This window comes from Dendrobates tinctorius, unplaced genomic scaffold (assembly GCF_039654945.1).
Source record: "Dendrobates tinctorius isolate UK_male_01 unplaced genomic scaffold, ASM3965494v1 ptg000475l, whole genome shotgun sequence".
NCBI lineage: Eukaryota > Metazoa > Chordata > Amphibia > Anura > Dendrobatidae > Dendrobates > Dendrobates tinctorius.
The window spans coordinates 223736-245831 of NW_027362137.1; the positions used below are offsets into that span (position 1 = coordinate 223736).

General features: G+C 55.2%; 1 protein-coding gene across 1 annotated transcript in view; it reads left to right on the forward strand.

The window, feature by feature from the left end:
• Positions 1-379: 379 nt before the first annotated feature.
• PDXK (pyridoxal kinase) overlaps positions 380-22096 on the forward strand; it is a 53183-nt gene continuing 31466 nt past the window's right edge. The window contains exons 1-4 of the mRNA XM_073564723.1: positions 380-704; positions 13109-13163; positions 13239-13343; positions 16048-16131. Of these exons, the coding sequence (XP_073420824.1) occupies positions 606-704; positions 13109-13163; positions 13239-13343; positions 16048-16131 (343 nt within the window). The 5' untranslated portion in view covers positions 380-605. The remainder of the gene's footprint in view (positions 705-13108; positions 13164-13238; positions 13344-16047; positions 16132-22096) is intronic.

Consider the following 22096-nt stretch of genomic DNA (forward strand, 5'->3'; position numbering starts at 1 on the left):
TCTCTGTGTCGCTCTCGGTCTCTGTGTCGCTCTCGGTCTCTGTGTAGCTCTCGGTCTCTGTGTAGCTCTCGGTCTCTGTGTCGCTCTCGGTCTCTGTGTCGCTCTCGGTCTCTGTGTCGCTCTCGGTCTCTGTGTCGCTCTCGGTCTCCTCAGTCTCTGTGTCTCTCTCGGTCTCCTCAGTCTCTGTGTCTCTCTCGGTCTCCTCAGTCTCTGTGTCTCTCTCGGTCTCTGTGTCTCTCTCAGTCTCTGTAGCTCTCGGTCTCCTCAGTCTCTGTGCCTCCTCAGTCTCTGTGCCTCCTCGGTCTCTGTAGCTCTCGGTCTCCTCAGTCTCTGTGTCTCTCTCGGTCTCCTCAGTCTCTGCGTCTCTCTTCCTTTTCGGTCTCTGTCTCTCTTCGCTCTCTGTTATCTCTCGGTCGTTCTCTATCTGTCTCCTCAGTTTCGGTCTCTCTCGGTCTCTGTGTCTCCCTCTTTCTCGGGCTGTCCGTGCAGCAGGCCCCGGTTCTCCTCCTCCCCTTCCCCGGGGTCTCCGCCTCCTCCCGGTCCCTCCTCCTCCTCCTCGGCTGCCCCGGTTCTTCCTGTGCTCGCAGACTCTGCTGTGTCCTGTAATGGAGGAGCCCGCGGTCGCCGAGTGTCGGGTCCTCTCCATCCAGAGTCACGTGGTCCGGGGATATGTGGGCAACAAGGCGGCCTCCTTCCCGCTGCAGGTACCGGAGACCTGAGGGGACGACGTGGGGGTGACAGGAGCGACGTGGGGGTGTATGTGACAGGAGCGACATGGAGGTGACAGGAGCGACGTGGGGGTGTATGTGACAGGAGCGACGTGGGGGTGACAGGAGCGACGTGGGGGTGTATGTGACAGGAGCGACGTGGGGGGTGTATGTGACAGGAGCGACGTGGGGGTGTATGTGACAGGAGCGACGTGGGGGTGTATGTGACAGGAGCGACGTGGGGGTGTATGTGACAGGAGCGACGTGGGGGTGTATGTGACAGGAGCGACGTGGGGGTGTATGTGACAGGAGCGACGTGGGGGTGTATGTGACAGGAGCGACGTGGGGGTGTATGTGACAGGAGCGACATGGAGGTGACAGGAGCGACGTGGGGGTGTATGTGACAGGAGCGACGTGGGGGGTGTATGTGACAGGAGCGACGTGGGGGTGTATGTGACAGGAGCGACGTGGGGGTGTATGTGACAGGAGCGACGTGGGGGTGTATGTGACAGGAGCGACATGGAGGTGACAGGAGCGACGTGGGGGTGTATGTGACAGGAGCGACGTGGGGGTGTATGTGACAGGAGCGACGTGGAGGTGACAGGAGCGACGTGGAGGTGTATGTGACAGGAGCGACGTGGAGGTGACAGGAGCGACGTGGAGGTGTATGTGACAGGAGCGACGTGGAGGTGTATGTGACAGGAGCGACGTGGAGGTGTATGTGACAGGAGCGACGTGGAGGTGACAGGAGCGACGTGGGGGTGTATGTGACAGGAGCGACGTGGGGGTGTATGTGACAGGAGCGACGTGGAGGTGACAGGAGCGACGTGGGGGTGTATGTGACAGGAGCGACGTGGGGGGTATGTGACAGGAGCGACGTGGAGGTGACAGGAGCGACGTGGAGGTGTATGTGACAGGAGCGACGTGGAGGTGTATGTGACAGGAGCGACGTGGAGGTGTATGTGACAGGAGCGACGTGGAGGTGTATGTGACAGGAGCGACGTGGAGGTGACAGGAGCGACGTGGGGGTGTATGTGACAGGAGCGACGTGGAGGTGACAGGAGCGACGTGGGGGTGTATGTGACAGGAGCGACGTGGGGGTGTATGTGACAGGAGCGACGTGGAGGTGACAGGAGCGACGTGGAGGTGTATGTGACAGGAGCGACGTGGAGGTGTATGTGACAGGAGCGACGTGGAGGTGTATGTGACAGGAGCGACGTGGAGGTGTATGTGACAGGAGCGACGTGGAGGTGACAGGAGCGACGTGGGGGTGTATGTGACAGGAGCGACGTGGGGGTGTATGTGACAGGAGCGACGTGGAGGTGACAGGAGCGACGTGGGGGGTATGTGACAGGAGCGACGTGGGGGTGTATGTGACAGGAGCGACGTGGGGGTGTATGTGACAGGAGCGACGTGGGGGTGTAGGTGACAGGAGCGACGTGGGGGTGTATGTGACAGGAGCGACGTGGAGGTGTATGTGACAGGAGCGACGTGGGGGTGTATGTGACAGGAGCGACGTGGAGGTGTATGTGACAGGAGCGACGTGGGGGTGTATGTGACAGGAGCGACGTGGGGGTGTATGTGACAGGAGCGACGTGGGGGTGTATGTGACAGGAGCGACGTGGGGGTGTATGTGACAGGAGCGACGTGGGGGTGTATGTGACAGGAGCGACATGGAGGTGACAGGAGCGACGTGGGGGTGTATGTGACAGGAGCGACGTGGGGGTGTATGTGACAGGAGCGACGTGGGGGTGTATGTGACAGGAGCGACGTGGGGGTGACAGGAGCGACGTGGGGGTGACAGGAGCGACGTGGGGGTGTATGTGACAGGAGCGACGTGGGGGTGTATGTGACAGGAGCGACGTGGGGGTGTATGTGACAGGAGCGACGTGGGGGTGTATGTGACAGGAGCGACGTGGGGGTGTATGTGACAGGAGCGACGTGGAGGTGTATGTGACAGGAGCGACGTGGAGGTGACAGGAGCGACGTGGGGGTGTATGTGACAGGAGCGACGTGGGGGTGTATGTGACAGGAGCGACGTGGGCGTGTATGTGACAGGAGCGACGTGGGCGTATATGTGACAGGAGCGACGTGGGGGTGTATGTGACAGGAGCGACGTGGGGGTGTATGTGACAGGAGCGACGTGGAGGTGACAGGAGCGACGTGGAGGTGTATGTGACAGGAGCGACGTGGGGGTGTATGTGACAGGAGCGACGTGGGGGTGTATGTGACAGGAGCGACGTGGGGGTGTATGTGACAGGAGCGACGTGGGGGTGTATGTGACAGGAGCGACGTGGGGGTGTATGTGACAGGAGCGACGTGGGGGTGTATGTGACAGGAGCGACGTGGGGGTGTATGTGACATTAGCGACGTGGGGGTGTATGTGACAGGAGCGACGTGGGGGTGTATGTGACAGGAGCGACGTGTATGTGACAGGAGCGACGTGTATGTGACAGGAGCGACGTGGAGGTGACAGGAGCGACGTGGGGGTGACAGGAGCGACGTGGGGGTGTATGTGACTGGAGCGACGTGGGGGTGTATGTGACAGGAGCGACGTGGAGGTGTATGACAGGAGCGACGTGGGGGTGTATGTGACAGGAGCGACGTGGGGGTGTATGTGACAGGAGCGACGTGGGGGTGTATGTGACAGGAGCGACGTGGAGGTGACAGGAGCGACGTGGAGGTGACAGGAGCGACGTGGGGGTGTATGTGACAGGAGCGACGTGGGGGTGTATGTGACAGGAGCGACGTGGGGGTGTATGTGACAGGAGCGACGTGGAGGTGACAGGAGCGACGTGGGGGTGTATGTGACAGGAGCGACGTGGGGGTGTATGTGACAGGAGCGACGTGGGGGTGTATGTGACAGGAGCGACGTGGAGGTGACAGGAGCGACGTGGAGGTGTATGTGACAGGAGCGACGTGGGGGTGTATGTGACAGGAGCGACGTGGGGGTGTATGTGACAGCAGCGACGTGGGGATGTATGTGACAGGAGCGACATGGAGGTGACAGGAGCGACGTGGGGGTGTATGTGACAGGAGCGACGTGGGGGTGTATGTGACAGGAGCGACGTGGGGGTGTATGTGACAGGAGCGACATGGAGGTGACAGGAGCGACGTGGGGGTGTATGTGACAGGAGCGACGTGGGGATGTATGTGACAGGAGCGACGTGGAGGTGTATGTGACAGGAGCGACGTGGGGATGTATGTGACAGGAGCGACGTGGGGATGTATGTGACAGGAGCGACGTGGGGATGTATGTGACAGGAGCGACGTGTATGTGACAGGAGCGACGTGGGGGGTGTATGTGACAGGAGCGACGTGGGGGTGTATGTGACAGGAGCGACGTGGAGGTGTATGTGACAGGAGCGACGTGGAGGTGTATGTGACAGGAGCGACGTGGGGGTGTATGTGACAGGAGCGACGTGGGGGTGTATATGACAGGAGCGACGTGGGGGTGTATGTGACAGGAGCGACGTGGGGATGTATGTGACAGGAGCGACGTGGGGATGTATGTGACAGGAGCGACGTGGGGGTGACAGGAGCGACGTGGGGGTGTATGTGACAGGAGCGACGTGGGGATGTATGTGACAGGAGCGACATGGAGGTGACAGGAGCGACGTGGGGGTGTATGTGACAGGAGCGACGTGGGGGTGTATGTGACAGGAGCGACGTGGGGGTGTATGTGACAGGAGCGACGTGGGGGTGTATGTGACAGGAGCGACGTGGGGGTGTATGTGACAGGAGCGACGTGGGGGTGTATGTGACAGGAGCGACGTGGGGGTGTATGTGACAGGAGCGACGTGGGGGTGTATGTGACAGGAGCGACGTGGGGGTGTATGTGACAGGAGCGACGTGGAGGTGTATGTGACAGGAGCGACGTGGAAGTGTATATGACAGGAGCGACGTGGAGGTGTATGTGACAGGAGCGACGTGGAGGTGTATGTGACAGGAGCGACGTGGAGGTGTATGTGACAGGAGCGACGTGGAGGTGACAGGAGCGACGTGGAGGTGTATGTGACAGGAGCGACGTGGGGATGTATGTGACAGGAGCGACGTGGAGGTGTATGTGACAGGAGCGACGTGGGGATGTATGACAGGAGCGACATGGAGGTGACAGGAGCGACGTGGAGGTGTATGTGACAGGAGCGACGTGGAGGTGTATGTGACAGGAGCGACGTGGGGGTGTATGTGACAGGAGCGACGTGGGCGTGTATGTGACAGGAGCGACATGGAGGTGACAGGAGCGACGTGGAGGTGTATGTGACAGGAGCGACGTGGGGATGTATGTGACAGGAGCGACGTGGGGGTGTATGTGACAGGAGCGACGTGGGGGTGTATGTGACAGGAGCGACGTGGGGGTGTATGTGACAGGAGCGACGTGGGGGTGTATGTGACAGGAGCGACGTGGGGGTGTATGTGACAGGAGCGACGTGGGGGTGTATGTGACAGGAGCGACGTGGGGGTGTAGGTGACAGGAGCGACGTGGGGGTGTAGGTGACAGGAGCGACGTGGAGGTGACAGGAGCGACGTGGAGGTGACAGGAGCGACGTGGGGGTGACAGGAGCGACGTGGGGGTGTATGTGACTGGAGCGACGTGGGGGTGTATGTGACAGGAGCGACGTGGAGGTGTATGACAGGAGCGACGTGGGGGTGTATGTGACAGGAGCGACGTGGGGGTGTATGTGACAGGAGCGACGTGGGGGTGTATGTGACAGGAGCGACGTGGGGGTGTATGTGACAGGAGCGACGTGGAGGTGACAGGAGCGACGTGGGGGTGTATGTGACTGGAGCAACGTGGGGGTGTATGTGACTGGAGCGACGTGGGGGTGTATGTGACAGGAGCGACGTGGGGGTGTATGTGACAGGAGCGACGTGGGGGTGTATGTGACAGGAGCGACGTGGAGGTGACAGGAGCGACGTGGGGGTGTATGTGACAGGAGCGACGTGGGGGTGTATGTGACAGGAGCGACGTGGGGGTGTATGTGACAGGAGCGACGTGGAGGTGACAGGAGCGACGTGGAGGTGTATGTGACAGGAGCGACGTGGGGGTGTATGTGACAGGAGCGACGTGGGGGTGTATGTGACAGGAGCGACGTGGGGATGTATGTGACAGGAGCGACATGGAGGTGACAGGAGCGACGTGGGGGTGTATGTGACAGGAGCGACGTGGGGGTGTATGTGACAGGAGCGACGTGGGGGTGTATGTGACAGGAGCGACATGGAGGTGACAGGAGCGACGTGGGGGTGTATGTGACAGGAGCGACGTGGGGATGTATGTGACAGGAGCGACGTGGGGATGTATGTGACAGGAGCGACATGGAGGTGACAGGAGCGACGTGGGCGTGTATGTGACAGGAGCGACGTGGAGGTGTATGTGACAGGAGCAACGTGGGGGTGTATGTGACAGGAGCGACGTGGAGGTGACAGGAGCGACGTGGAGGTGTATGTGACAGGAGCGACGTGGAGGTGTATGTGACAGGAGCGACGTGGGGATGTATGTGACAGGAGCGACGTGGGGGTGTATGTGACAGGAGCGACGTGGGGGTGTATGTGACAGGAGCGACGTGGGGGTGTATGTGACAGGAGCGACATGGAGGTGACAGGAGCGACGTGGGGGTGTATGTGACAGGAGCGACGTGGGGGTGTATGTGACAGGAGCGACGTGGGGATGTATGTGACAGGAGCGACGTGGGGATGTATGTGACAGGAGCGACGTGGAGGTGTATGTGACAGGAGCGACGTGGGGATGTATGTGACAGGAGCGACATGGAGGTGACAGGAGCGACGTGGGGGTGTATGTGACAGGAGCGACGTGGGGGTGTATGTGACAGGAGCGACGTGGGGGTGTATGTGACAGGAGCGACATGGAGGTGACAGAAGCGACGTGGGGGTGTATGTGACAGGAGCGACGTGGGGGTGTATGTGACAGGAGCGACGTGGGGGGTGTATGTGACAGGAGCGACGTGGGGGGTGTATGTGACAGGAGCGACGTGGGGGTGTATGTGACAGGAGCGACGTGGAGGTGTATGTGACAGGAGCGACGTGGGGGTGTATGTGACAGGAGCGACGTGGGGGTGTATGTGACAGGAGCGACGTGGGGGTGTATGTGACAGGAGCGACGTGGGGGTGTATGTGACAGGAGCGACGTGGGGATGTATGTGACAGGAGCGACGTGGGGATGTATGTGACAGGAGCGACGTGGGGGTGTATGTGACAGGAGCGACGTGGGGATGTATGTGACAGGAGCGACGTGGGGGTGACAGGAGCGACGTGGGGGTGTATGTGACAGGAGCGACGTGGGGGTGTATGTGACAGGAGCGACGTGGGGGTGTATGTGACAGGAGCGACGTGGGGGTGTATGTGACAGGAGCGACGTGGGGGTGTATGTGACAGGAGCGACGTGGGGGTGTATGTGACAGGAGCGACGTGGAGGTGACAGGAGCGACGTGGAGGTGTATGTGACAGGAGCGACGTGGAGGTGTATGTGACAGGAGCGACGTGGGCGTGTATGTGACAGGAGCGACATGGAGGTGACAGGAGCGACGTGGAGGTGTATGTGACAGGAGCGACGTGGGGATGTATGTGACAGGAGCGACGTGGGGGTGTATGTGACAGGAGCGACGTGGGGGTGTATGTGACAGGAGCGACGTGGGGGTGTATGTGACAGGAGCGACGTGGGGGTGTATGTGACAGGAGCGACGTGGGGGTGTATGTGACAGGAGCGACATGGAGGTGACAGGAGCGACGTGGGGATGTATGTGACAGGAGCGACGTGGGGGTGTATGTGACGGGAGTGACGTGGGGGTGACAGGAGCGACGTGGGGGTGTATGTGACAGGAGCGACGTGGGGGTGTATGTGACAGGAGCGACGTGGGGATGTATGTGACAGGAGCGACATGGAGGTGACAGGAGCGACGTGGGGGTGTATGTGACAGGAGCGACGTGGGGGTGATAGGAGCGACGTGGAGGTGTATGTGACAGGAGCGACGTGGGGGTGTATGTGACAGGAGCGACGTGGGGGTGTATGTGACAGGAGCGACGTGTATGTGACAGGAGCGACGTGGGGGTGTATATGACAGGAGCGACATGGAGGTGACAGGAGCGACGTGGGGGTGTATGTGACAGGAGCGACGTGGAGGTGTATGTGACAGGAGCGACGTGGGCGTGTATGTGACAGGAGCGACGTGGAGGTGACAGGAGCGACGTGGAGGTGTATGTGACAGGAGCGACGTGGGGATGTATGTGACAGGAGCGACGTGGAGGTGTATGTGACAGGAGCGACGTGGGGGTGTATGTGACAGGAGCGACATGGAGGTGACAGGAGCGACGTGGAGGTGTATGTGACAGGAGCGACGTGGGGATGTATGTGACAGGAGCGACGTGGGGGTGTATGTGACAGGAGCGACGTGGGGGTGTATATGACAGGAGCGACGTGGGGGTGTATGTGACAGGAGCGACGTGGGGGTGTATGTGACATGAGCGACGTGGGGGTGTATGTGACATGAGCGACGTGGGGGTGTATGTGACAGGAGCGACGTGGGGGTGTATGTGACAGGAGCGACGTGGGGGTGTATGTGACAGGAGCGACATGGAGGTGACAGAAGCGATGTGGAGGTGTATGTGACAGGAGCGACGTGGGGGTGTATGTGACAGGAGCGACGTGGGGGTGTATGTGACAGGAGCGACGTGGGGGTGTATGTGACAGGAGCGACGTGGGGGTGTATGTGACAGGAGCGACGTGGGGGTGTATGTGACAGGAGCGACGTGGGGATGTATGTGACAGGAGCGACATGGAGGTGACAGGAGCGACGTGGGGGTGTATGTGACAGGAGCGACGTGGGGGTGATAGGAGCGACGTGTGGGTGTATGTGACAGGAGCTACGTGGGGGTGTATGTGACAGGAGCGACGTGGAGGTGTATGTGACAGGAGCGACGTGGAGGTGTATGTGACAGGAGCTACGTGGAGGTGTATGTGACAAGAGCTACGTGGAGGTGTATTTGACAGGAGCGACGTGGAGGTGTATGTGACAGGAGCGACGTGGGGATGTATGTGACAGGAGCGACATGGAGGTGACAGGAGCGACGTGGGGGTGTATGTGACAGGAGCGACGTGGGGGTGACAGGAGCGACGTGTGGGTGTATGTGACAGGAGCTACGTGGGGGTGTATGTGACAGGAGCGACGTGGAGGTGTATGTGACAGGAGCGACGTGGAGGTGTATGTGACAGGAGCTACGTGGAGGTGTATGTGACAAGAGCTACGTGGAGGTGTATGTGACAGGAGCTACGTGGAGGTGTATGTGACGGGAGCGACGTGGGGGTGACAGGAGCGACGTGTGGGTGTATGTGACAGGAGCTACGTGGGGGTGTATGTGACAGGAGCGACGTGGAGGTGTATGTGACAGGAGCTACGTGGAGGTGTATGTGACAAGAGCTACGTGGAGGTGTATGTGACAGGAGCTACGTGGAGGTGTATGTGACGGGAGCGACGTGGGGGTGACAGGAGCGACGTGGGGGTGTATGTGACAGGAGCGACGTGGAGGTGTATGTGACAGGAGCGACGTGGGGGCGTATGTGACAGGAGCGACGTGGGGGTGTATGTGACTGGAGCGACGTGGGGGTGTATGTGACTGGAGCGACGTGGGGGCGTATGTGACTGGAGCGACGTGGGGGCGTATGTGACAGGAGCGACGTGGGGGTGTATGTGACTGGAGCAACGTGGGGGTGTATATGACAGGAGCCATGTAGGGGTGTATGTGACAGGAGCCATGTAGGGGTGTATGTGACAGGAGCGATGTGGGGGTGTATGTGACAGGAGCCATGTAGGGGTGTATGTGACAGGAGCGACGTGGAGGTGTATCTCACAGGAGCAACGGGGGGGTGTTTGTGACTGAAGCCACATAAGCATGACTGGATTGACGTGGGAGTGACAGGAGCTACGTGGGCTTTGTATGTGACGGGAGCGTTGTGGGGGTGTATGTGACAGGAACGATGTGGGGGTGTATGTGACAGGAGCGTCGTGGGGGTGTATGTGACAGGAGCGACGTGGAGGTGTATGTGACAGGAGCAACGTGGAGGTGTATGTGACAGGAGCGTTGTGGGGGTGTATGTGACAGGAGCGACGTGGGGGTGTATGTGACAGGAGCGACGTGGGGGTGTATGTGACAGGAGCGACGTGGGGGTGTATGTGACAGGAGCGACGTGGAGGTGACAGGAGCGACGTGGAGGTGTATGTGACAGGAGCGACGTGGAGGTGTATGTGACAGGAGCGACGTGGGGATGTATGTGACAGGAGCGACGTGGGGGTGTATGTGACAGGAGCGACGTGGGGGTGTATGTGACAGGAGCGACGTGGGGGTGTATGTGACAGGAGCGACATGGAGGTGACAGGAGCGACGTGGGGGTGTATGTGACAGGAGCGACGTGGGGGTGTATGTGACAGGAGCGACGTGGGGATGTATGTGACAGGAGCGACGTGGGGATGTATGTGACAGGAGCGACGTGGAGGTGTATGTGACAGGAGCGACGTGGGGATGTATGTGACAGGAGCGACATGGAGGTGACAGGAGCGACGTGGGGGTGTATGTGACAGGAGCGACGTGGGGGTGTATGTGACAGGAGCGACGTGGGGGTGTATGTGACAGGAGCGACGTGGAGGTGTATGTGAGCGACATGGGGGTGTATGTGACAGGAGCGACGTGGGGGTGTATGTGACAGGAACAATGGAGGGGTGACATGGGGGGTGTATGTGACCGTGACATGGAGGTGTAAGTGACAGGACAAGCGTGTGTGTGACTGGAGCGATAGGGGGTGTATGTGACTGACTGGAGTGACGTGGGGATGAAGAGCAGCGACTTGGGGGTGCATGTGACAGGAGCGACGTGGAGGTGTATGTGACTGAAGCCACATAAGCGTGACTGGAGTGACGTGGGAGTGAATGGAGCTACGTGGGGTTTGTATGTGACAGGAGCGACGTGGAGGTGTATGTGACAGGAGAGACCGTGGGATAGCAAGAGAGGTGTGGGTGTGACACAAGTAGCATAACTGTAGCAGTGTGAGGATAACAGGAGCGACATTGTGGTGATGGGGGTGTATGTGACAGTGATGTGGAGGTGTAAGTGACTGGTGCAAAGTGGGGGTGTATGTTACAGCGACTTGGAGGTGTGACGAGCTACGTGGGCGTGTAAGTGACGGGAGTAACGTGGAGGTGTATATGTCAGTGGTGATGTAGAGTGTATGTGTCAGGGGTGACAGGGTGTAAGTGATAGGAGAGACGTGGGGGTGTTTGTGTCAGGAGTGACGAGGTGTTGCAGGCTTCTGCTATTAGCAGATCATGTGTGTAATCACTGCACATGTGAGGAATGTAGGAGGGTGTAATAAAGTGCGGATAACTGTAGGACTGTAAGGCTTAAAGGGATTGCGGCTGGATGCGTGCTTCCCCATCTTCCTCCATTTCTGTGGTTGGAATCCCCCTGTATTCTCCTTGCTGTCGTGTGCTTTTTCTTGCAGTTGCTCCCCTCAACTTTTCCCTGGAATCAACTCCTTGCTTCTGGCTGTAGTCAGCCGCCCCTTTCCCTCCTCTTTTCCAATGGCTGTGGTCGGCCGCCTCTTTCCCTCATGTTTCCCGATGGCTGTGATCGGCCGTCCCGTTCTCTCCTCTCCGATGGCTGTGGTCGGCCATCCCATTCTCTCCTTCTTCCCGATGGCTGTGGTCAGCCATCCTGTTCTTTCCTTTTTCCACATGGCTGTGGTAAGCCACCCCGTTCTCTCCTTCCCAATGGCTGTGGTAAGCTACCCTCTTCTCTCCTTCCCAATGGCTGTGGTCAGTCGCCCTCTTCTCTCCTTTTTCCCTTGGCTGTGGTCAGCCGCCCTGTTCTCTCCTGTTTTTTCCCTTGGCTGTGGTCAGCCGCCCTGTTCTCTCCTGTTTTCCCTTGGCTGTGGTCAGCCGCCCTGTTCTCTCCTGTTTTCCCTTGGCTGTGGTCAGCCGCCCTGTTCTCTCGTGCTTTCCCTTGGCTGTGGTCAGCCGCCCTGTTCTCTCCTTTTTCCCAATAGCTGTGGTGAGCTGCCCTATTCTCTCCTGTTTTCCGATCGCTGTGGTCGGCCGTCCTGTTTTCTGATGGCTCTGGTCAGCTGTCCCATTTTCTCCTCTTTCCTGATGGCTGTGGTCGGCCGTCCTGTTTTCTGATGGATGTGGTCAGCCGTCCCATTCTCTCCTCTTTCCAGATGGCTGCGATCAGCCGCCCTGTTCTCCCCTGCTTTCCCTTGGCTGTGGCCAGCCGCCCTGTTCTCTCCTGTTTTTCCTTGGCTGTGGTCAACCACCCTGTTCTCTCCGGCTTTCCCTTGGCTGTGGTTAGCCACCCTGTTCTCTCCTTTTTCCCGATGGCTGTGGTGAGCTGCCCTATTTTCTCCTGTTTTCCGATCGCTGTGGTTGGCAGTCCTGTTTTCTGATTGCTGTGATCAGCTGTCCCATTCTCTCCTCTTTCCAGATGGCTGTGGTCGGCCGTCCTGTTTTCTGATGGCTGTGGTCAGCCGTCCCATTCTCTCCTCTTTCCAGATGGCTGTGGTCAACCGCCCTGTTCTCTCCTGTTTTCCCTTGGCTGTGGTCAGCAGCCCTGTTCTCTCCTTTTTCCTGATGGCTGTGGTGAGCTGCCCTATTCTCTCCTTTTTCCTGATGGCTGTGGTGAGCTGCCCTATTTTCTCCTGTTTTCCGATCGCTGTGGTCGGCCGTCCTGTTTTCTGATGGCTATGGTCAGCTGTCCCATTCTCTCCTCTTTCCAGATGACTGTGGTCGGCTGTCCTGTTTTATGATGGCTGTGGTCAGCCGTCCCATGCTCTCCTCTTTCCAGATGGCTGTGGTCAGCCGCCCTGTTCTCTCCTGTTTCGCTGTGGTCGGTCGTCCCGTTCTCTCCTGTTTTCCGATGGCTGTGGTCAACCGCCCTGTTCTCTCCTGTTTTCTCTTGGCTGTGGTCAGATGCGCTGTTCCCTTTTTTCCCGATGGCTGTGGTGAGCTGCTCTATTTTCTCCTGTTTTCCAATCGCTGTGGTTGACCGTCCTCTTTTCTCCTGTTTTCTCATGGCTGTGGTCAGCCGTCCCATTCTCTCCTCTTTCCAGATGGCTGTGGTTGGTCGTCCTGTTCTCTTCTGTTTCCTGGTGGCTGTGGTTGGTCGTCCCGTTCTCTTCTGTTTCCTGGTGGCTGTGTCGGCCGCCCCATTCTCTCCTGTTTTCCGACGGCTGTGGTTGGCTGATCCTGTTCCATCTGCATGTTTCTGACATTCTACCTATTTTATTCCTTGGCTGTCCCTGTTTTTTCTCCTCCTTCCCATCATTCAGCAATTCTCTTCTCTTTGGCAGCCGCATACCTTCTGATATACTTCTTTAATTCGTCCTCTTTTTTTTCCTGCAGGTTTTGGGGTTTGAAGTGGACACTATAAACTCTGTGCAGTTCTCCAACCACACGGGTGAGTGCAGCGTAATGAGCGGTCTCTTTGGGGGCCTATCCTCTCACTTATGGCTGTGTCTGTTCTCCGTTTCAGGATACACACACTGGAAGGGGCAGGTACTAAACGCGGAGGAGCTGCAGGAGGTGTACGAGGGGCTGAGGCTGAATGGGGTCACTCAGTATGACTATGTCCTGACAGGTGACCATATCATGTGATCTGTGTGTACTCCACCAGACACGTCATGTATCATCATGTGATAAATGTGGGACTGTCTCATGTGACCGTCCCTGTGTGTGCATATCAGTCCCCTGTGTCTATGGTCTGTGGATCCCTGTGTGCTCGTCCATCTTTGGGTGCTTGTCTGACTGGGTGCTCATCATGTGACTGTCCCTGTATGTGTGTTCTGTGCATCCCTGTGTGTGCGTTCTTGTGTGTGTGCTCGTCTGTCTCTGTGTGTGTCATGTGACTGTCCCTGTATGTGCGTGTCGCGTGTCAGTCTCGTGTGTGTGGTCAGTGCATCCCTTTGTGTGCGTCCCTGTGTGCGTTTTCCTTTGTCTTTGTGTTTGTCATGTGACTGTCCCCGAGTGTAGTCTGTGCATCCCATGTACACTGCCTCGTGTGTGTGGTCTGTGCATCTCGTGTACGGTACCTCGTGTGTGTGGTCTGTGCATCCTGTGTGCGCGTCACTGTGTGCATGTTCATCTGTCTCTGTGCGTGTCGTGACCGTCCCTGTGTGTGCATCCCATGTGTGTCATGTGACTGTCCTCGTGTGTGTGTGTGTGTGTGTGTGGTCTGTGCATCCCATGTACCCGTTCTCGTGTGTGGTCTATGAATCCCGTGTGCGCATCTGTGTGCGTGCTCGTCTGTCTCTGTTCGTGTTATGTGATTGTCCCCGTATGTGTGTGTGGTCTGTGCATCCCGTCTACGCGTCCGTGTGTGTGGTCTGTGCATCCCGTGTATGCGTCCCCGTGTGTGTGGTCTGTGCATCCCTGTGTGACCGTCCCACTGTGTGCGAGCTCGTCTGTCTGTGCATCATGTGACTGTCCATCTGTTTATGTGACCGTCCCTCTGTGTGCATCCTTATCTATCTTTGTGTGTGTTATGTGATCGTCCCTCTATGTGCATCCTCGTCTGTCTCTGTGTGTGTCATGTGGCAGTCCCTCTGTGTGCGTCCTTGTCTGTCTCTGTGTGTGTCATGTGACAGTCCATCTGTGTGCATGCTTGTCTGTCTCTGTGTGTTATGTGACTGTCCCTCTGTGTGCATGCTCGTCTGTCTCTGTGTGTTATGTGACTGTCCCTCTGTGTGCATGCTCGTCTGTCTCTGTGTGTTATGTGGCTGTCCCTCTGTGTGTGTCATGTGGCAGTCCCTTTGTGCGCGTCCTCGTCTGTCTCTGAGTGTTATGTGACCGTCCCTCTGTGTGTGTTATGTGACTGTCCCTCTGTGTGCATGCTCGTCTGTCTCTGTGTGTTATGTGACTGTCCCTCTGTGTGCATGCTCGTCTGTCTCTGTGTGTTATGTGGCTGTCCCTCTGTGTGTGTCATGTGGCAGTCCCTTTGTGCGCGTCCGCCTCTGTTTCTGTGTGTTATGTGACCATCCCTCTGTGCGCGTCCTCGTCTGTCTCTGAGTGTTATGTGACCGTCCCTCTGTGTGTGTTATGTGACTGTCCCTCTTTGTGCATCCTCGTCTGTCTCTGTGAGTGTTATGTGACTGTCCCTCTGTGTGCGTCCTCGTCTGTCTCTGTGTGTGTTATGTGGCTGTCCTCTGTGTGCATGCTCGTCTGTCTCTGTGTGTGTTATGTGACCGTCCCTCTGTGTGCGTCCTCGTCTGTATCTGTGTGTGTTATGTGACCGTCCCTCTGTGTGTGTCCTCTTCTGTCTCTGAGTGTTATGTGACGACCCTCTGTGTGCTTCCTCGTCTGTCTCTATGAGTGTTATGTGACGTCCCTCTGGGTGCGTCCTAGTCTGTCTCTGTGTGTGTTATGTGACCGTCCCTCTGGGTGCGTCCTTGTTTGTTTCTGTATTTATGTGACCGTCCCTCTGTGTGCATGCTCGTCTGTCTCTGTGTGTGTTATGTGACCGTCTCTCTGTGTGCGTCCTCGTCTGTCTCTGTGTGTGGTATGTGACCGTCCCTCTGTGTGCGTCCTCGTCTGTCTCTGTGTGTGCTATGTGACCGTCCCTCTGTGTGCGTCCTCGTCTGTCTCTGTGTGTGCTATGTGACCGTCCCTCTGTGTGCGTCCTCGTCTGTCTCTGTGTGTGCTATGTGACCGTCCCTCTGTGTGCGCCCTTGTCTGTATCTGTGTGTGTCATGTGACAGTCCCTCTGTGTGTGTATTGTGACCGTCCCTCTGTGTGCATGCTCGTTTGTCTCTGTGTATGTTATGTGACTGTCCCTCTGTGTGCATGCTTGTCTGTCTCTGTGTGTGTTATGTGACCGTCCCTCTGTGTGCGTCCTCGTCTGTCTGTGTGTTTTATGAGACCGTCCTTCTGTGTGCGTCCTCGTCTGTCTCTGTGTGTGTTATGTGACCGTCCCTCTGTGTGCATGCTCGTCTGTCTCTGTGTGTGTTATGTGATCGTCCCTCTGTGTGCGTCCTCATCTGTCTCTGTGTTTTATGAGACCGTCCCTCTATGTGCATGCTCGTCTGTCTCTGTGTGTGTTATGTGACTGTCCCTCTATGTGCGTCCTCGTTTGTCTCTGTGTCTGTCACCGTCCCCGTGTGTGGTCTGTGCGTCCCTGTGTGTGGGGACTGTGGATCCCGTGTACGCGTCCCCGTGTGTGTGTGGTGTGTGCATCCCTGTGTGCCAGCTCATCTCTCTCTGTGCGTGTCATGTGACCATCCCGCTGTGTGCTCGCTTTTTTTCCTCTGGTGTCATGGCGGACACTGACATGTTTCTCTGTGATGCAGGTTACACTCGTGACTCCTCATTCCTGGCCCGAGTCGTAGACATCGTCCAGGAACTGAAGCGTCAGAATCCACGACTGGTTTATGGTACAATGTTACTATATCAGTGATGTCATCGTCGGGGGCGGGTCTAACAACTGCCCTATATACAGGCTGATTGTCGGCAGTAATAGAGGAGGGGGCGGTGCTTGTGTATGAGTGGTGTGGTCTCATCTCTATGTCAGTGATGTTATCGATGGGGGCGGGTCTGACAACTGCCCTATATACAGGCTGATTGTCGGCAGTAATAGAGGAGGGGGCGGTGCTTGTGTATGAGTGGTGTGGTCTCATCTCTATGTCAGTGATGTTATCGATGGGGGCGGGTCTGACAACTGCCCTATATACAGGCTGATTGTCGGCAGAAATAGAGGAGGGGGCGGTGCTTGAGTGTAAGGGGTGTGGTCTCATCTCTATGTCAGTGATGTCATCGATGGGGGCGGGTCTGACAACTGCCCTATATACAGGCTTATTGTCGGCAGTAATAGAGGAGGGGGCGGTGCTTGTGTATAAGGGGTGTGGTCTCATCTCTATGTCAGTGATGTTATCGATGGGGGCGGGTCTGACAACTGCACTATATACAGGCTGGTTGTCGGCAGTAATATAGGAGGGGGCGGTGCTTGAATATAAGGGGTGTGGTCTCATCTCTGTCAGTGATGTCATCGCCGGGGGCGGGTCTGACAACTGCCCTATATTCAGGCTGATTGTCGGCAGAAATAGAGGAGGGGGCGGTGCTTGTGTATAAGGCGTGTGGTCTCATCTCTATGTCAGTGATGTCATCGATGGGGGCGGGTCTGACAACTACACTATATACAGGCTGGTTGTCGGCAGTAATATAGGAGGGGGCGGTGCTTGAGTATAAGGGGTGTGGTCTCATCTCTGTCAGTGATGTCATCGTCGGGGGCGGGTCTAACAACTGCCCTATATACAGGCTGATTGTCGGCAGTAATAGAGGAGGGGGTGGTGCTTGAGTATAAGGGGTGTGGTCTCATCTCTGTCAGTGATGTCATTGCCGGGGGCGGGTCTGACAACTACACTATATACAGGGTGATTGTCGGCGGTAATAGAGGAGGGGGCTCCAGCGAGACGCCTGCATGGGTCGGCACACTGGTACGCGACACCCAGCTTTCCCAAGGGTGAGACTTACAGTGCCCTGTGATCAGGATTGTGTTCAGTAACTACAGACAGTGTCAGGTCAGCACTGTTATACTGCAAGCCGGGGTCACACTTATGAGTGCAATGCAAGTCTCTCGCATCAATACCTGGCACTCGAGACCGCAGTGTGCGGCTGCATAGAAATACATGCAGCTGGTCCCGAGTGCCGGCGGCAGTGCCGGGTATTGTTGCGAGAGACTTCCATTGCACTCACAAGTGTGACCCCGGCCTAACACTGATACCTGGTGATGAAATCTGTCTTGTGGTTGTTGTGGAATCTGTATTTTCAGTTTGTAGTTACTGATATGCTCGGGGACGGCGGTCTGTGGGGGGTCGGCATGTGGTGCTCTGATTAGGTATTCAGAATGCACACTGCTGACAGGTCACTGATCCCTCACTGACCTGCCCCATAGTTTACATAAGGAATATCTGTATATACTTAGAAAAAACAAAACCCTTCTGCAGGCGGACGCCGGCCGTGGCCCCTGCGCTGCAGCATGATCGCACCAAGTCTAAGAACATGTCCTCTTCGAATTGCATCTGGTGATTACATGTTTATACAGAAAGTATATACAGATATTCCTTATGTAAAATTATGTAAACCATGGGGCGGGTCAGTGAGGGATCAGTGACCTATCAGCAGTCTGCATTATGAATACCTAATCAGCGCACCACATGCAGACCCCCCCACAGGCCGCCGCCCCCAAGCACATCATTAACTACAAACTGAAAATACAGATTCCAAAACAACTACAAGCCAGATTTCATCAGCAGGTATCAGTGTGACCAGTATACCAACGCTGACCTGACACTGTGTAGTCACTGAGCACTAGGGTGACCGGATCTCATATGGGGGGGGGGAAATGTCAGAATCTTGTTCGTCTGGACCCCACAAAACGATTCCCCTTTCCAGATATTGAGAGAGCCAAAATTTGAGCTCGATCAAACGACGTTTAACCCGTGCCGCTCGTCGCTCAAAGTTTGAAAAAATCCAAATTGAGGTATTTTAAGATTTAGGTATTTTGCATAGTCTGTTAGACTATAAAGAATGTGACAACAACATTGCAGAAATAGCCCTGACCAAATTTTGGAACCATTTGTGGTATTTGAATGCAGAGTTGGTGGGATTATCGTTTTTTGATCCCACCATTACAGACAATGAAAAGTTGTTAATGGCTAATAAATTGCTCAGTAGCACAGATGAACCATCAGAGCACGCTAACCTACATGAGTTGATAATTTTACATAGTTATCTAATCTATTCTAGAGCTTTTGTTACAGTAGTTTTTGAAACGTCAGAATATAATGCTCGGCATTTGCTTACAACTTGCAGGACATATTGCTTTTGTTCTTCATCTTTTGTCAGAAGGTCGTTAAAGTCGGTTACTTCCTACCTCTTTTAATTTTTCTTTCCTAACTTTTGGATTTACAACCCTAGCGTGCTCTGATGGTTCATCTGTGCTACTGAGCAATTTATTAGCCATTAACAACTTTTCATTGTAATGGTGGGATCAAAAAACGATAATCCCACCAACTCTGCATTCAAATACCACAAATGGTTCGAAAATTTGGTCAGGGCTATTTCTGCAATGTTGTTGTCACATTCTTTATAGTCTAACAGACTATGCAAAATACCTAAATCTTAAAATATCTCAATTTGGATTTTTTCAAACTTTGAGCGACGAGCGGCACGGGTTAACGTCGTTTGATCGAGCTCAAATTTTGGCTCTCTCAATATCTGGAAAGGGGAATCGTTTTGTGGGGTCCAGACGGACAAAATTCCGACATCGATTTTTTGCGGTCACCCTACTGAGCACTATCCTGATCACAGGGCACTATAATTTACAAAAAGGAAGTAGAAAAGATGGAAGAATGCAAACACACAGGAAAAATGTTGTAAAGTAAGAGGGATAACTGCAGATATTGCTGACGGTCTGGACCCATGAGCGCTTCTGGTGGAGCCAGCGCTACGGACATATGGACAGATCTGCAGCGCTTGTAGCTTCTCCCTAAGGCCCCCAGCCCCTGATCTGCATAACTCACAGCGGGGGGGGGGAGCAGGCAGAGATCCCAGGCCCCCAGCCTCCGATCTGAACTCACAGCGGGAGAGCAGGCAGAGATCCCAGGCCCCCAGCCTCCGATCTGTATAACTCACAGCAGGGGAAGCAGGCAGAGATCCCAGATCCCACGTGGTACACCTGGTAGGGCTTCCACCTCCTCAAAGCACAAGAGGTGCAATCGAGGGTCTACAATAGGTTGGCAAGGGTGAGACACTTCAACTCTGGCGATCGAGTACTGCTGCAGGTACCAACGGTGGAGACCAAATTCTCTACCAGGTGTACCACGTGAACCTCATCAAACCGTGGCAGGACAGAGAACCTGAGGAAGCCCCTTGCCTACTGGCCAAGTCCAATCTCAGTGCCAAGGATGTCAAGGTGGCAGACACCTTGTCCCGCTCGCAGAAGCAGCAGTGTCGGCAGTTGCTGCAACGGAACAGAGACCTGTGCTCAGAATTTCCGGCGTGTATGAAGGTGATAGAGCATGAGGTCCTGATGGAGCCTCATGTCCTGGGTCAACTTGAAGCCATGTCAGATTCCAGAAGCTCGTCGAGAGGTCATCTCGAAGGAGGTAAAGCGGATGCTGAGCCTGGGAGTCATCGAAGAATCCAAGAGTGGCTGGTCCAGTCCAATAGTCTTGGTGCCGAAACCAGATGGGGAATGGCAGTTTTGCAACAATTATAGGAAGCTGAACAAAGTCTCTTAAGTGCGATGCTTATCCAATGCCCCAGGTAAATTTACTAATTGAGAGGCTAGGGGCCGGCTCGGTACATTACTACCCTTGACCTCACAAAAGGGTATTGGCAAATCCCTATGTCCCAAGATGCCAAGGAGAAGATTGCCTTTTCAACGCCAGATGGGTGCTTCCACTACACAAGGATGCCATTTGGGTTACAAGGCACTCCAGCTACATTCCAGAAAGCCATGGATCAGATCCTGGCCCCCCCGCAAAAGGTACGCGGTGGCCTACCTGGACGACATTGTAATCTTCAGCCAGGATTGGGGGAGCCATCTGAGCAAAGTCCAGGCCGCACTTGATTCTCTACGGAAGGTAGGGTTTTCAATAAACCCCGAAAAAATGTGCATTAGGAATGGAGGAAGCAAGATACTTGGACTATGTCTTAGGTCGGGGCGAAATAAAACCCCAGATAAACATAGTTGAGGCGATCCAGGGCTGGGCACAACCGCTTTCAAAGAAAAAGGTGAGGGCGTTCCTGGGCATTGTGAGATATTACCACCGGTTTATTCCAAACTTCGCCATGGTAGCTGCCTCTCTGACAGTCTTCCTTAAAGGGACAAAGTCAGCTATGGCGAAGTAGTCTCCAGAAGCTGAGATGGCCTTCCAGGAACTGAAGCTGGCCCTGTGCAAACAGCCGATGCTGGTAGCACTTGATTTCTCCAAGGAGTTTGTGGTTCAGACTGATGTGTCGGATGTCGAGCTGGGAGCTGTCTTGTCCCAAGGGGTGAACGGGAAAGAGCACCCCATAATGTATCTCAGCCAAAAGTTGTCATCCTGCGAAAAAAAATTACTTCATAGTGGAGAAGGAATGCTTAACCATCAAATGGGCGTTGGACTCTGTAAGGTACTACATCTTGGGCAGGAAGTTCAGACTGGTGTTACACCATGCCTCACTGAAGTGGATGAGGGAGAAAAAAGGGAGCAATGCCTGAGTGACCAGGTGGTTCATAGCACTTCAAGGTTTTAACTTCCATGTGGAGCATAGATCAGGGAAACTGCATGGCAATTCTGATGCGCTGTCGAGGATCCACTGTTTGTTGGCAGAAGGTGCCAAGCCTCCCAGCTTTGGGCAGAGGGGGAGGGTGTGTAAGATGGCCGCAGGACAAGTCCTTGAGGGGAGATATGTGTCATCGCGGTTATTAGCTGCGGTGATGTGAACTCAGAAGTATGCTCCAGCACGTATAGTGCTGAGAGAGTTGTTTGGGCCGCTCCAGGGCCGGGTTTTATGAGCAATCATAAGAGATGGGTGGGAATGACCGCTCACATATCACCACCCCAGGGGCGTGGTTCGGTTAATAAAATGGAGGCCAATTGCCTCATTCAGTGTCTGTGGCTGGAGGTCTCCATGTGTGTGTTGCTGAAGACACTGACCTGAGCGGGCGGACCCGCAGTACTATATGGACTGGTTATTTTCTGTTTCTTTCTACATTGTGCTGGAAAAGGCTGTTCATTTGTTTGTTTGTATCCATAGCGGTTTATGCTGCTTTAAATAAACTTGCTTAGTTGCTTGGACATTCCAGTAAAACTGCTTCCTGTGCCGACCTCATCTGCAGCCGAGTGAGTACAGATCCCTACACTGGATGAAAGATGCACGAGTCTGTCCGGATCCCAGAAACTCACTCAGCTTTTATACACACACTGATTACAAGCAGCCAGGTCACAGGTGAGGATGTTGCCTTTAGTAGCCAGTCAGACCCATTTGTGTCAACTTCTGTGCATGTTATCAGGCCAAAACCACCAGGGTATGTAAAATTTTGATCAGTGTCATTTGGATGTTTTGGGTTGTCATTATGATATAAAAAGAGAAAACACAGTAGTCTGACAATAAATGGCTTCACCCAACCACTGACCATGAGTGGAGAAAATGGTTTGGTGTTATCATTCATATTCTCTGAAAAAAGGGCAAGAAAGCAAAGGTTCTGCCAGGGTGTGTAAATTTTTGAGCACAACTGTATTATCTTTATATCTATCGATCAAATATCTATCTATTATCTATCTATTATCTATATATCGGGGATGTGTGAGCTACAAAGGCACAAGAAACTTGGTCAAAGTAGAAGAAAAG